The 15967-nt window shown below is 35.0% G+C and overlaps 2 protein-coding genes across 2 annotated transcripts; one reads left to right on the top strand and one right to left on the bottom strand.

The window, feature by feature from the left end:
- On the top strand, positions 1-1441 carry LOC136224948 (RING-H2 finger protein ATL3). Its single transcript, XM_066013374.1, has one exon. It carries the CDS (start codon positions 383-385, stop codon positions 1208-1210), a length of 828 nt encoding a protein of 275 aa, XP_065869446.1. The 5' UTR covers positions 1-382; the 3' UTR covers positions 1211-1441.
- A 2441-nt stretch (positions 1442-3882) lies between these two features.
- On the bottom strand, positions 3883-6039 carry LOC136224030 (uncharacterized). The gene is made up of 2 exons (XM_066012242.1): positions 5668-6039; positions 3883-4630 (listed from the first exon to the last, which is right to left on the bottom strand). Exons 1-2 carry the CDS (start codon positions 5755-5757, stop codon positions 4217-4219), a joined length of 504 nt encoding a protein of 167 aa, XP_065868314.1. The 5' UTR covers positions 5758-6039; the 3' UTR covers positions 3883-4216.
- Positions 6040-15967: the final 9928 nt, after the last annotated feature.

Genomic DNA, 15967 nt, shown 5'->3' with positions numbered 1-15967 from the left:
GAGTCAAAACAATCAAGAAGAACAAGAAGGCAACCAAACCATAACTAACAATAGAAGAATACCCAAAAAAGAAGAATTCCATCTTCTTATTTCCCCTTTTAGACCCAAATTTCGTCTTCTTCTTTGCTTCTTCCTAATTCATATTCATATTTGACCTATAAAGATTCAAACTTTAGTTTTTCAATTTCAATGAATCACAGAAACCCCAAACAACCCATTTGATTTTTCCTCCATTTTTCATAGTTTCTCTTCAAATTCTCATCTGGGTTTATCTCATTTTCCTTCCATTAAACGTTAAAGAAGCTACCTTTATCAAAAGGGGGAAAACAAGAAAGAGCAAAGAACCCATTTGATTTTTCTTTGTCTCTCTTCTAATTCTCAAATGGGGGAGTTAGATAACTCAGAAACGGTTGAAATCACCGGAAAAATCATGGTGGTAGCAATAGTAATTCTATTTCTAGTAGTGGTATTTGTTCTTTTTCTTCATCTTTATGCAAAATGGTTTTGGTGGAGAATTGAAGAGCCAACTCGTCCACCTTCTCGCCGGAACCGCCGCCGTTTCGTCTTCAATCCAGGCCAGGATCCAGTAAGAACAGGGCTAGAACTCTCAGTCCTCAGATCGCTCCCAATTGTAATTTTCCAATCAGAAGAATTCAAAGATGGATTAGAATGTGCAGTGTGTTTATCTGATATCCTACAAGGAGAAAAAGCAAGATTGCTTCCTAAATGTAACCATGGATTCCATGTAGATTGCATAGACATGTGGTTTCAATATCATTCCACTTGTCCTCTCTGCAGAAACTCAGTAGCCCCAAAACTTGAATGCCCAAGTTTTGATTCTAATGATTTGGAAGAGAATGAAGAAGTTTTGATTTCTGGGTATTCATCAGAATCCCCAAATTTTCCCACAAATGTGTTGTTTTGGGGAGATGAAACTCAGGTAAGCACTGGTGGTGAAGGAGGTTCTGCTCATGCTCAAGCTCAAGCTCAAGCTCAAGCAGGAGCTACTTCATCATCATCATCATCAGGTAATTATAGATATGATGAAATGTTGGTTATTGATATACCTTTGCAAGTGAGTGATAATTTTGGTGAGGAGGAATCAAAATCCCCAATGCCTACACAAAGGTTAAGGTCATTGAAGAGGCTATTGAGTAGGGAAAAAAGGGTTGCTCCTAGTAGTAGTTCAAGTACTTCTCTTGATGTTTAATCAAGGAAGAACGTTATCGGTTAGATTTCGGGTTCGAATCCTAGTGTATAGTAGTTGAAGTTGATGTGAATTGTGGCTGTGGATGGATGACTGAAGATATTATTGCATTATCTCGTCAACATTTGGCTTCAATTTGGTTGTATTGTAAGTAGATGATGAAATTGAGTTGTTATATCCTGAAGAATTGTTTATGAAAGGTAATGACGATGATCTCTTTGCTTGATTTGATTACTTTGATGTTGTTGATTCTGGTTTTGAGTAAATGTTTGTGTGTTAATTTAGATGATTAGCTTCTCTGTTTAAAGAAGGTGGAAAAATCCATTTTCTTATGTTTTTTCTTAACATTCTTGATTCAATATTTGCTGCATAGAGGTGTTAAATCTCTTTGCTTGCTTATCTATCATTGGAGAAGTTTTAGTTTGATCCAGAATGAAGAACCAGACATCAAACTGTCCAAAAGAAAATGTGATAACGACATATCATCTTTTTTGGGGTACGGTATAAATTTAGTGATATGGTTACCGGGGAGAACGGAATTAGTCTACATGTATAAAATAGTATAATCTTAACTCTAACATTTAATACGCGGTGCAATTTTAAGTCTCCTTGATAGAATATGAGTTTTTTTTTCAATATGTAATTTCATGTTTTCATTGCCCAACAACCTATAGCGATCTGACCACACAATAAAACTTGAAATAACACATTTTCTGTTAACGATACTTAAGTTGCACCGATGGGTAATGTTAAGTTTAAAATTGCACTATTTTATACGTGGAGGCGAATTCTGCTCTTCTCCAATAACCATAGAGATAAATTTGTACCTGATGTGAGGGATTTTGAACTGAGCAGTTAGGTTGTAACCGAGCTGAGTCGAGCTTTGGCCTACTCAGGCTCGACTCAACAACAATTTGACGAGCTCGAACTCAACATTATATTCGTGAGCTGCTTACAAGCTGTTAACGAGATTGTTCACGAGTTTTGTTCGCAAGCAGCATGTTAATTCAGTTCATGAACTTCGCTGATGAATAGCTCATTAATTATTTTAATTAATTATATTGATTAAAAATTTCTTTAATACAAAAAATACATAGTTTTACAATCTACAAAACTAAAGTTTACACAAAAGTACGTTGTTTTACATTTCCTTCTTATAAAAATATTATATTAAAAAATATCAAACTTGCTCACGATCTTCTTCATGAACATTATAATCAAGCTTGCTCATGAACCTATAATTGAGTATGTTTGTGAGCTTTCGAGCCGAGTTTTTCCGTGTTCAAACTCGGCTCGTTTATAAATCCAGCTAAATACGGTCGAGCTTTTATCAAAACACTCATCAGCAACTCAGCTTATTTACAGCCCTACAAACTGTCAAAGAGGGGTCAGGAACCGGCGATCCCGTCCCGATTTGTAAGAATGGTACTGAGGAGTATGTAAACTTAGAGGAACAAGTAGAATGAATAGAATACGTTTTGAGTACTATGTACCTTATATTTATATGAGATCTAAGATTGTGCACCCTACATGTGAGTAGAGAACCACATGACAGCCGCTTAATGAGAATGTCAATAACGGTTTTCTTAAAAGCACCTGCAATGCCGCTAATCCTAACGTAGAACGTGGGTCATGATGTGCGTGACCTTTGATACTCTATCTGACTTAGTTATGTGACTTTAACCGTTACACTCGACTGTGGGAGTATTTTTTTTAGTATTTTATTGATCCACGTGTATTCGTAACACTATTGTGATTTCAGTACCTTATCCTATCCTATTCACAGTTTGCAGTTTTGACACCAAACACATTAGAATTTAAATGCTGGAGATGAGAATTCGTGATCCGACTCTAATCCAATCGAACAAAAATCTGTATGTTTGGTGCAAATCATTTTCTTGAACGTGCAGTTAACATGGCAGACAGATGAGAGCAAAGTTCCAAACTTTCTTATTTCATGTCTGTGTCTCTGTCAACTGTACGTACACTTTAACAAGATATATATATGTAGCTTCCTTTTTAGATAATTCCAATTGGTGGGCACCTATCTTTGTCAAGCTTGTCAAAAATCTTCCTTCAACAGTTGGAGTTCTCTAAGGATGTGGTCGACATATGGATAAATACTAATTTGGTCCTTTAACTTACAAACAATATCAAATACATCCAAAATGAAATGGAAACCTTTAACTTACAAACAATATCAAATACATCCAAAATGAAATTTCCATTTCAAATTGGTCTATCAACCCAACAGCAAGGTCATACAAGTTCAACAATATTAACATGCGTCACTATCATTTAGGGCTCTTTTGTTTTACCTACTGTTTGTTGTTGTTGTTTGCTGTTACGGTTTGTTGTTTGTTGTTTGATGTTGGAAAATACTGCTTTTCCAAAAAGCAGGAATTCCCTGCCTTTAAACAACAGGTCATTAATCAAACACCTAAAAATCTCATTTTTGAAATGAAAAGGAAAACAGAAGTATAAAAAGGAGCAAGCAAATACCCTTAGTGATATTCGGTTTCTAGACACGTGTCAATTAATGATTGAGTCATATTTTCCTTCTTTTTTGTGTTACATGTTGAAAGTATTCCTCTATATGCATGGACTGAGTCAAGGGCCAAGAAAATGTTCCAAGAAAATGCATTGACTCTGACAAAAAAAATTAAATATTTAATAATATAAACATTAATTTCCTCAGTCATAGGAATCAATTTCCTTGGTTATAGTGATCCATTATACCATAAAGATTCAAACTTTTTGCTCATATTGATAAAGCTAGTACTGGCATCAAGTGGGTTCCCATCATATAGTGGAATACACATTCATTTTTTATGCATCATTCTGTTCAGATTTGGGTAAAATAAAGATTAAAGACAATAGCTTGGACATCAATCATTAGGGATTGAAATTTCAATACCCTACTTACTCTTAACTTTGGAGATTTCTAAAATGCTACGGGACTAAACTGGTTCGGGACCATTCAGATTCAGATGATAATCGAACTAGAACTTAAGTTACCAAATAAACAGGTCCGTATGATTTAACTCCGTTGGGATTATTTGGCTGATCAAGGTTCATATATGGTGTCTCTTTCCCCAATCTCTTTGTAGGGTTGAAAAGGTTAGTGAGCGGCCCGGATGTTTGTCGGTGGAGCTTCGTCTCCAACGGTCTTCCAGTTCCGTAAAGCGGACCGGAAACATGACCCTTTCTTGGTCTTGAAATGTGAGAGCTGTTATCTGATTCCTTGCTGCTAGTTGCCTCATTCTTTTTTGTGTCTGATTTCCACCATTTGAAGAGAGACTTCTTCCATGATTTCTTGCTCTTTTTTATATCTTCTGTTGATCTAACTTTTTCTGCTTCTGATTCTGCTGCTGAGTTCTGAAGATTCATTGTTCTCTCATGCTGTTTTGCTTCTTCCAAGAACTGGTCAAATTAATCCATAAAACTTGCATAACTATGACATCAAACAAAATAATTGAAAGCAGTGACGGAGCTAGGATCGGTGCAATGCAGTATCACAGACAATAATTTCAGGCATAGGCCGCCTCTAACTAGGGTTGCAAATGAGACAGAGCAGAGATGGACATGCTTCTCCAAATCTTGTCTCCATCTAAATGAAGAATTATGGTCACCATCCCCGTTTATAAAATGGAAAAAATTTAATCTTTTTTTCTATAAATGGAAATGGGATCCGGCCGGGTGGAGAGAGAGGTTCCATTTAGGTTGCAAACAGGGCAGGATGGAAATGAGGACTACTCCTCCATCCGTCCTCGTTGATGAAATGGAGAAAAAATCATCTTCGGCCTCAACCCTTTGGGGATTCAGACTATTCTTCATTATTCAAATTGTAAATAATATTTATTTTAGTGTAATTTTAATATTTATCCTATAATACAATTAGGAAAATATAATACTAATTCGATTAGTATGTTTTCTTTTCTTTTCTCTCATTGCTCAATTATTCAAGATTCAAGTCATTTAATTGTGCACTACAAAATAAGGAACTATAACTTTATATATATAATATATGAAAACACTATAAAAATAATAGTTTTTCTAGGGATTCACACGGAGAATCTCCGTGTGAACATGACGGGATGGGGATGGAGATCCCCATGGAAGTGAGAGAGAGGTCCCTTCCCCGCCTCATTCCCACCTTTGGGAATTTTTTTTATCCACCTCCACCCCATATGAGAAAAGTTAATAAGGATTCTCCGTCCTGTTGGGGCAAGCCCCTAGTAGATGGAGAATCCCGCTCTAGTTACAACCCTAGTTCCACTCCATCTCCATCAACCCTATGGGGAAAATAAACGAGGATCCCCGTCGGGAATGGGTAATCCCGCCTCATTTGCAACCTACCTAGAATCACCACTCTTATAGTGGATTCTGTTACGGGGGACCCAACGAACCCCTTGCACCTCCCTCCGCCACTGGTCTTTAAGCCTATAAAATATGTTTACCTGTGAGAAGTCAAGTTGAGGATCAAACTCATAGCCAACACCATAATCACCAGTCTCATACTTGTTCGGATGCACCGGAGATTTCTTCATTGTCCGGCCTGAAACTTGACTCCGGTCGGATTACTCTTAAACATGAACAAGCAGCTAACTAACCCCAATTTATAAGATGATCAAAGAATGAGTAGCCATTAAATTACTTGCAAACAAAGGAAAGTGAGTAAATGAAAAAATTGCAGTGACTGATACAAAGAAATGAGGAGAAAAAGAAGTGAAATTCACAATTGTCTGTCTAGTGTCATTAGTAAAGAGAAGAAAGCAAGAAAAAGAGAAAAGAAGATGTTATTGTAATCATTTCAGATTATGCCATAATCTTAAAAGGCAAAATCCAACCACTCAACTGATATTTTATCAAGTAATAGAAAAAATTGGGGCTTTTTGGTGGTTGAAATGGCATTGTAAACATTTGAATAGGTGGGGTAAATTGGATAGGAATTAAATACAATTTGATAATGAAAATTTCCATTTATGCCAAGAATTTATACTCAGAATCTGAAAAATTATAGGCCAGCTAATAGACTTTAAGAAAAAATTAGAAAAGGGAAGTTAAGGTGAATAATTATATGCTTAGCTTTCTTTTCAATGTTGAAACCTACTCATTAAAAGGCAAGTGCAAGAATTGACAAACAAGTTTAGTGCTTCATACCACTAAATATGTGTCATAGTACTCCGACGGTGGGAACTCTATTTATGCCTGAAATAAGACAGAAAAAGAATCAAGATGAGGTCGTTGATTCTTAAATCTATTTTGATGTCTAAGGTGTTATGTGATAAAATTGAAAATTAAGTGCTGGAAAATAAGTAACGAATTTTAGATACTGAAAATATTGAGTGATATAATTATTATAAAAATATTAGTTGATAATGTTTAACTTAAAATGTTAAGTTAAGTATTTTGACTTATCAAAATAAGTGTTTTTTAACTTAATTTATTAATTTAAGTGGTAGAAAAATAATTGTTATCAAACACATTTAAATTAAATAAGTGCTTAATATTTTAATTTACGTCACTAAGTGGCTTATCGAACAAGGTCTAAGTTACAGAGTTTAGGACGAGAACACTAAGCAATTGAGTAATAACCGCAATAAATGTGTATATACATTGACTATGAAGTCATATTCTATTTATATGTTGCTAATCGCAAATTCGGTAGTCGGTGAAGATGTTCGCGCTAACTTCGTTGGAGGATATATATCGACTCTCGAGTTGTGAACGTATTGGTGTGTCTGATAGGGGTATTTTACTCTTATCTTTTGGCGTCGAGATTGTTTTATAGCGTTTCGAGTCATTTTGTGTTAATTTTGTAGTTTTAATCCTTGTTTCATTGACTTTTAGTTTTTATTTACTTTTATAGCATTTATTTATATTTGTGATAAGGTTAAAAATATCCCTAAAGTTGATATCCAAAAGCAATAATGCCCCTAAGATCCAAAATGGTACAATTAAGGATCACGGTTGACATATTAATCCAATTAACTAACAGATCCTCTTTTACATTGTTAATTCCACGTGTGCTAGCTCATAAGATTTCACTCATTTAAATTAGGCAAAAAAAAAAAAAACATCATTAAGTCCCTGATATTTCATTTTTTGGTTTATTAAGCTCTTGATCTTTTATTTGGATATATTAAGTCCCTCATCATTTATTTTTGATCTCATTAAGCCCTGATTAATTTTTATGGTCATGAAGAGCTTAATGAGAGCAAAAATAAACGATCAGAGGCTTAATGTATCCAAATAAAAAATCAAGGGCTTAATGAACCAAAAATGAAAGATTAGGAGCCTAATAATGCTTTTTTTTCCTGCAAATTACATATCTAGCGCAACTAAAGGGATCAATTTACATATCTAACATGTCTAAGCAATTGAGTAATAATCACGAATGCGACAACTCTTGTAGTAGATGCGACAACTCTTGTCGCATTTGTGACGAATTCGTCACAAATGCGACATCGGAGCAGTTTAATTGTTAGATTTTTTTCTTCTCATTTTTTGAGATTTCCATCCTAATCATCTTCCACAGACACTAATTCTTCAAAGGTTGAACGAAATATAATCTCTTCTCTCTATAAACCACCGTCTTCTCGTCGGTTTGGAATCGCGAAGAAGACGTTGAAAGTCTGAGGAAAAATGTGAATTGAAATAAGGGTATTCTTATTCAAAGTGGATAAAAGTGTCTAATTTAGTGAGATGGAAGCAAAATGAGTCAAATATGTTATTGGATCCCTTCAAATGGGCTAGATTAGTAATTAGCCCTTTAAATTAATCAAATTTTGAGTCTCTTCTTCCTTCTACTTCACGAAGATTCAACTACTGTAACCAAGTGTAAAACTATGAATTTCCCAAATCTAAAATCATCGCTCAAACCTTTTAATAAAAAACGCAAAAGCCCCAAAATAGTTTATTTCATTTGGTTTTTGTTTGATTTCACTTTGATTCGCTAGTGATCTATTAAAAAATGGCGAATTATAAACCGCTCTGGGAAAAAATATAAAGTCCTAGTAAGCCTATCAGATTATCTATATAAATTTCACGTGGTTAGTGAGTGACCAAATGAGTTTGGTCAATCACCATTAAATCTGAAAGATGTGAATTTAAAGTTTACTATAATTTTGATGTTCACTTGATCGGTCATTGACCAGATAAAAATCACTGGTCCAACAATAACCCAGTACCATAGCTAACTTCCCCGCTATACAAGTATCAATGCTCTTGAAACTCCAAATGACAAACTATTTTGGATGAAATCGATGCCCTTTACACAGATGGAGGTTGACTTTTCCGATTTCATGGACTATGAAAAAAAAAAGAATTGAAGTGAAAAAGTAAAGTGAAGTGAAATCTAGAGATGAGGAGGAAGGGACGGAAGCAATTGATTAAGAGATTTAAACGGATAGACATGTAGACTATCTAAACATAAATTTTAAACGGTGTAAAAAAAGTCTGTTTTTTTAAGCCTTAAAAAAAGTTTGTTAGTGTGGGTAAAATTGTACCAATATGTCAACTATGTGACCTTAATTGTACCATTTTAGATCTTAGGAGTATTATTGTTATTGAATGTCTACCTTAAGAGTATTTTTAAACTTTATCCCTTTATATTTCCGTCAAGTTTTGTATCTTTTTCAATAAAAGATTATCAATTTAAATTAGAGCATATCTATATATAATATAAAACAGTAACGATGGAGCTGAGGTATCACTTCCTCATTTTTTACTGATAAAAAATATTATATAATATATTAATTTTAATTATATTATTATATTTATCCACAAAAAGATTATTTTATCCGTACTATATCTAAGAGTTCTACAAAATTTAAATTAATCCCTAAAATCTCTTTAATTCTCTACATATCTATATATAATATAAAACAGTAACGATGGAGCTGAGGTGCCACTTCCTCCTTTTTTACTGATAAAAAATATAATATAATATAATATATTAATTTTAATTATATTATTATATTTATCTACAAAAAGATTATTTTATCCGTACTATATCTAAGAGTTCTACAAAATTTAAATTAATCCCTAAAATCTCTCTAATTCCCTGCATATCTATCTATCTATATATGATATAAAACAGTAACGATGAAGCTGATGTGTCACTTCCTTATTTTTTACTGATAAAAAATATAATATAATATATTATTTTTTATTATATTATTATATTTATCTATAAAAATATTAATTTATCCATACTATATCTAAGAGTTCTACAAAATTTAAATTAATCTCTAAAATCTTTCTAATTCTCTGCCTATCAATATATAATAGAAAACAGTAACGATAGAGCTGAGGTGTCACTTCCTCCTTTTTTACTGATAAAAAATATAATATAATTTATAATATATTAATTTTAATTATATTATTATATTTATCTATAAAAAGATTATTTAAAGTAAATGTGAAAATAAAATAATAATATTTAATTTATATAGCACCTTTATATCATTAATTGTAATTATTAGATTATATTTTTGTTAATATTTATATGTTAAGATGAATCCGTGCATCACATGGGCCAAAAACTAGTTATATACCAAATTTCATGAAATTATTTACAAAAAATAATCAATTCTGATTTGGTATTCAATAAAATTTTGGAAAGTTAATTAATTTGATTTTTGGTACAAATTTAATGAGATTTTCTGGGATTTTCAGCCAAGGAGTACGTTTGATCGGTGAAGATGAAGACTGAGCCTCGCTAGGCCAACTCGTCGAGCTCAGTGGCGGATGCAAGGGGGTCAAAGGGGGCATTTGCCCCCTTCATCCCTAAAAAAAAAAATTAAGTCCAAAAAGAAAGGTTAAAGTGCAAAAATACCCTTAACGTTTTGGGTAAGGAGCAATTTTACCCCTAACGTCTAAAATGGTGCAATTTTATCCCTAATATTGGAAGCCAAAAGCAGTTTTACCCCTAACGTTGATAAATTGATCAATTTGAGAAATAATTCATCAAACTGTCTTCTCGGTCATGAATCTTATCATCTACACTTCACACATGCGTTATTTTATCAGTAACAAATCACAAACATATGTTGAGATGTGAAAAAAATATCTTTTATACGAATTAGAAAAAAAAATTCAAAAAATTCACCGAATTTATAAATACTAATCTCCCATTTTATTATTAAATTACAAAAAATATTATATCCTTTTTTTAGAACAAATTGATATGCAATTGTTGCAAAATAAAGAAAAAAAATGATTATATGTTATAATAGTGTCTGAAATTGATCCAATTTATCAATGTTAGGGGTAAAATTGCTCTTGACTACAAACATTTGGGGTAAAATTGCACCATTTTAGACGTTAGGGGTAAAATTGCTCCTGATCCAAAACGTTAAGGGTATTTTTGCTCTTGGCTACAAACATTAGTCTAAAAAAAATTTACATAGAGTTTTGCCCCCCCCCCCCCTCAAATCCCGGATCCGCCACTGGTCGAGCTGGCCACTACGGCGAGCCCCAATCAGACCTGCCCCCAGCTCGACGAGCTGACCCAGCCAGCTCAACGAGTTGGCCATCCGAACTACATCCTTTTGATCCAGTCTCACCTATTTGAAATTGAGAATCTGCAGAATATTTTGTGGCAGATTTTTAAGCTTATTTTAAACTTTATTTTTGTATTTAAAGACTTTGTGTGTTCATTCTCAAGCAAGGCATCATTCAGAAAAATCAGATTTTATTCACTGTCATCAAGCTGTAACCATTTTTATGTAATTATTGCAAGGGGAGAATCAACAAAAATTTATGGATGAGATGACCAAAAAAGATATTTGGACTTGCAATATGGATTCAGATATAGATTCGATATGGAATAAGATGGAGCATAGTATAAGGGAAGTAGCGAAGGAAGTTCTAGGGGAATCTAAAGGTAGCATGCCACCGGGTAAGGACACATCTTGGTGGACAGAAGAAGTACGACAAGCAGTAAAGAGTAAGAGAGAATCCTATAAACTATTGGGGAAATGTAGGAGTGACGAGAACTACGAAAAATACAAAGAGGCTAAAAGGGAAGTAAAGAAGGTCATACGAGATGCTAGAGCAAAGGTGAATCGGGATCTGTATACAAGATTGGATACGAAAGAAGGGGAAAGAGACATATATAGAATTGCTCGGATGAGAGATAGGAAGACGCGAGATCTCGGAAAAGTTAAATGTGTGAAGGATGTGGACCAGAAAGTCCTAGTTGGAGATAAAGATATCAAGGAACGATGGAGGTCCTATTTTGATGACTTATTTAATGGAGATCGCCAACAAGATGTTGGAGATATAAGTATCCATCACGATATGATAAATCATGAATGCCTGCGGAGAATTCAAAAGGGTGAAGTCAAAATGGAGTTAAGTAAGATGAAGTTGAAGAAAGCAGTAGGACCTGATGGCATCCCTATTGAGATTTGGAGATGTTTGGGAGAAAGAGGAATCGAATGGTTGACGACGTTCTTCAACAAAATTTGGAGAAACAATAAGATGCCATCAGAATGGAGGAAAAGTACCTTAATCCCTTTGTATAAGAACAAAGGCGATGTCCAAGATTGTGCCAACTATCGGGGAATCAAATTAATGAGTCACACTATGAAACTTTGGGAGCGAGTGATTGAACAAAGGCTAAGGAGGACGGTGAAGATCTCGGAAAACCAGTTTGGCTTTATACCGGGAAGATCAACTATGGAAGCCATCCATCTAATGAGACAATTAATGGAGCACTATCGAAATAAGAAGAAAGACTTGCATATGGTTTTCATTGACTTGGAGAAAGCATATGATAAGGTACCAAGGGAAGTACTTTGGTGGGCCTTGATAAGGAAAGGCATTTCGCGGAAATATATTGACATCATAAAGGACATGTATGAGGGAGTATGCACGAGTGTACGCACTAGTGTTGGGAAGACTGAAGAGTTTCCTATTACGATTGGAGTGCATCAAGGTTCCGCACTAAGCCCATTTCTTTTTGCCATCGTTATGGATGAACTAACAAGTTCACTTCAAGATGGTATACCATGGTGCATGCTGTTTGCAGATGATATTGTGTTGGTTGATGAGATGAAAGAAGGAGTGGAGATGAAGTTGGAACTATGGAGGCAAACTCTAGAATCTAGAGGCTTTAAGTTGAGTCGAAGTAAGACAGAATATTTGGAGTGTAAGTTTAGCGACCGTAGGAGTAGGGAGGCAGGGACAATCACCCTAGATGGGAGAGTTGTTCAGGCCTCGGATTGCTTCCGGTATTTAGGATCTATTATCCAAACGGATGGAGAAGTAGATGGAGATGTTGCCCATAGGATTAAAGCTGGTTGGTCGAAGTGGAAGAGTGCTACGGGTTTCCTTTGTGATCCCGGCATGCCTAATAGATTGAAGGGAAAATTCTACCGGACGGCAATTAGACCAGCATTGTTATATGGTACGGAGTGTTGGGCAGTGAAACACTGCCACATCCATAAGATGTCGGTGGCGGAGATGCGTATGTTGAGATGGATGTGTGGTCACACGAGAAAGGACCGGGTGCGTAATGAAATAATTAGGACAAAAGTAGGGGTCACATCTATTGAGAATAAAATGAGAGAAAACCGACTAAGGTGGTTTGGCCATGTGAGACGTAGAGCGCTTGATGCGCCGGTTAGGAGAACCGAAGAGTGGCAAAGGGATGTAGTGGTGAGGGGTAGGGGAAGACCTAAGCAAACTTGGAGGAGGGTGATCGAGAGTGATATGAGTTTATTGGGAATTGAGGAAAATATGGTAGTGGATAGGACGGAGTGGAGGGAGCGAATCTGTGTCGCTGACACGACTTGATTTTCACGGTTTTATATGATGGTTCATGTTAGCCGATCCCGAATCATTTCGGGACTAAGGCTTTGTTGTTGTTGTTGTTGTTGTTAACTAGTTTTAGTTTTTAATCAAGAACAATCCAGAACTATATGTAAAATTTTTAAGAACAGTCTAAATTTCCCTCATTTCCCAGCATTTTCATCTGCAAATTCCATCTGCCAAGCACAAGTACTCAAGGTTACACCTGCAATTCATAATGACGACGGTTTGAGTCGATAAGTTTCAAAATGCGATTTTTTATTCTTGAATTGATGGTAAGATGTGACATTTTCTATCATCTTTAATATAAGTTTCAATTCAATTACATTTTTTTTTGTTTATGAGTTCTTTAATTATTGTGTTTGAGTATTTTGATTGAATCATCTGGTGCTAAGCACTGTCATAGTATAAGTCGGTTCGATCTTTTTATGTTTATACTATATTAATATGATTCATAATTACGCTTGAATATTGTTTGAATACTCATTTTATCATCGTCATTACATTCATAGGAATTTATAGTTAATCTGGATCAATTTAGAATTAGTAGTAGTAATTAATAGAAACACAACTCAAATTAACTTATCACCGCCTAAATAACAATTGAGAATTGAGTAGTTTGGTACTTGTACTATAAATCATGTGGATTCGTTACTTGAGTTTTTTTTTCAGATTTATTACTTGACCAGGGGCCGGGTCCCTCCGGCCGCCGGAACCACCTTGACCCCGGGTAGTTTCGTCCCCTCTGTCTCAATTTTTTTATCGGGGTGTTGAATTAGCCCTCCAAGATGGCCCATTAAGTATTAGGCTTGTCCAAAATTCAAAATTTTAATATTCTGAGTCTATTAGGTAATCTCTAAATCTAATTTTTTTTTTTTTTGTTAAGCGCTCCTTAAATACAAATTATTAAAAAAAATTGGCCTTGTAGGCTCTCTCAAATAAAAACTTTAATTTTTAAATCCATTTTTTTACACATTAGGAATCTTAAATGAAATCTAGCTTAATTTTGAGAAATTGTATATTAATACTTAAAAATTGATTATTGACCACTATAACACACATATATACACACACAAAAAATGAGCAAGTTCGATTTAGCAAAAACATTATTTTTTTTTTACAAAAGCACGTGTAAAATCGGCCCCCAACCGAGTAAAATTGTATTCACTTCTGCACTTATCCATGAGTGAGTCTTTCAGCATTAGCTCTGAGGCGCATCAATGCCTATGAGCTTTAGTTTAGTAGTATCTAATGAAAATGCTTTCATGGTCACAGGTTCCATGTACGGATCTAGGGGATTGGAATGGGGTTTCACAACACACACTTGTGATCGGAAAACTCCATTCAATCTGTATATGGAGTTTTCTTTTTTAAGTTAAAAGTACTAAAAAAATTTAATTAAACACTCATAAATATTGAAGCATTTCAGTTAATGAATGTTGAATCAATTAATCTCAGTTGAGATGAAACTTTATAAAGTAGATTGATGAAGAAATGCAAATAATTTAAAGGGTAAATCATTTAAAAACTTGTGAAGATTAATCAAAGTTCCAATTTGCGAGGAAGAGAAGACACCTTACTTGTGAGGAAGTTTATCCAATTTGCATGTTACATGTGGAGTCTATTACCCATGTCCTGTGTGATTGCCCTATAGCCCGTTCTGTTTGGCTTCACCTCCTGCCCCAAACTGAGTTCTTGAAGTTTATCAACTGGGATGAGGAGAAGTGGCTCCTTGAGAATCTCAACCCTATCAGTAGGTTTATGCAGGAAGATTGGTACATTTGGTTTGCTGTTGCCTGTTGGATCTTATGAAAGAACAGGAATTTCATAATTTTCCAGCAGACTAAGAGATCGATAAAGGAATGGTGCAAACTATACAGGTACAAGTTACTAGCATTGTGAGTAGCAATCTTTCTCTTTCGGATCCTAACGGTGCTCATAGCCCTGTAAGGGGGGAAGTTTTGATTGGTTGGACTGCCCCAAACCCTTATTGGGTTAAGCTCAATACTGATGGGGCAGTCAGGGGGAACTCCTACAAAGCTCCAGTAGGGGGACTCATACGTGACCACAATGGGGATTGGATTCGAGGTTTTGGCGAAAAATGTGAGAGTTTGCTCTGTGGTCAAGGCAGAGCTGTGGGGGATTCAAGAAGGCCTTCGGCTGGCTTGGAATCTAGGCTACAAAAAGGTAATGTTAGAGGTGGACAGTCAAGTTTGTGTGGACTTTCTCTCCCAATCGGCTACTCTCCCCAATGAGTTTGCTAGTCTAGTGATTGACATTGTGAGTCTCACTAGGAGAGATTGGACTGTCTCCATTAATCATGTCTACAGGGAAGGAAACAGAAATGCTGACTGGTTAGCTAACTTTGCTGGGACTCTCCCCATTGGTTTGCATATTTTGTATAGACCGCCTTTGGAGTTGTGTAAGCTTATTGAGCAAGATATCCTAGGGGTCTCTTTTCCTAGGGTTTGTGTTGTGTAGCCTTGTGTTGCACTTTCTTATCATAAAAAAAAGTTCCAATTAAAAAAATTATATGGCTGATTTGTAAATGATGTCTTGTGATTTTTTTTATGTCAAAACGATGAATTTTTTGGCTTTTAGATATTTTTAATATATTAAATATCTCAATTACGTTTAAGTAGACTTTCCTGGAGCGAGTCTCATTTTCTCTAAAGGGGCTGGAAGAAAATTGAGAGAGACCTAATATGAACTTATGAAGAAACTACTTTTCGCAAGGTAATTTAATTTTCTTAATACATCTTCTTTGAGCCAAGTAAGAAACAATAAAATTAAAAATTTATGTAAAGTTGGTCATTTTGAGATCATGAAAAGTTAGGAACCATAAGTGGAATGGTTATATGATGGTGGAATAACGTGGCTTGTTGGAGAAAACATCAAAGATCCTCTCAATGTTTATAAAAGACAAATATTGAGAGT

This window comes from Euphorbia lathyris, chromosome 3 (genome assembly GCF_963576675.1).
Source record: "Euphorbia lathyris chromosome 3, ddEupLath1.1, whole genome shotgun sequence".
Lineage (NCBI taxonomy): Eukaryota > Viridiplantae > Streptophyta > Magnoliopsida > Malpighiales > Euphorbiaceae > Euphorbia > Euphorbia lathyris.
Note: the sequence above shows the minus strand (reverse complement) of the source record. Positions and strands in the feature narration are given on the sequence as shown.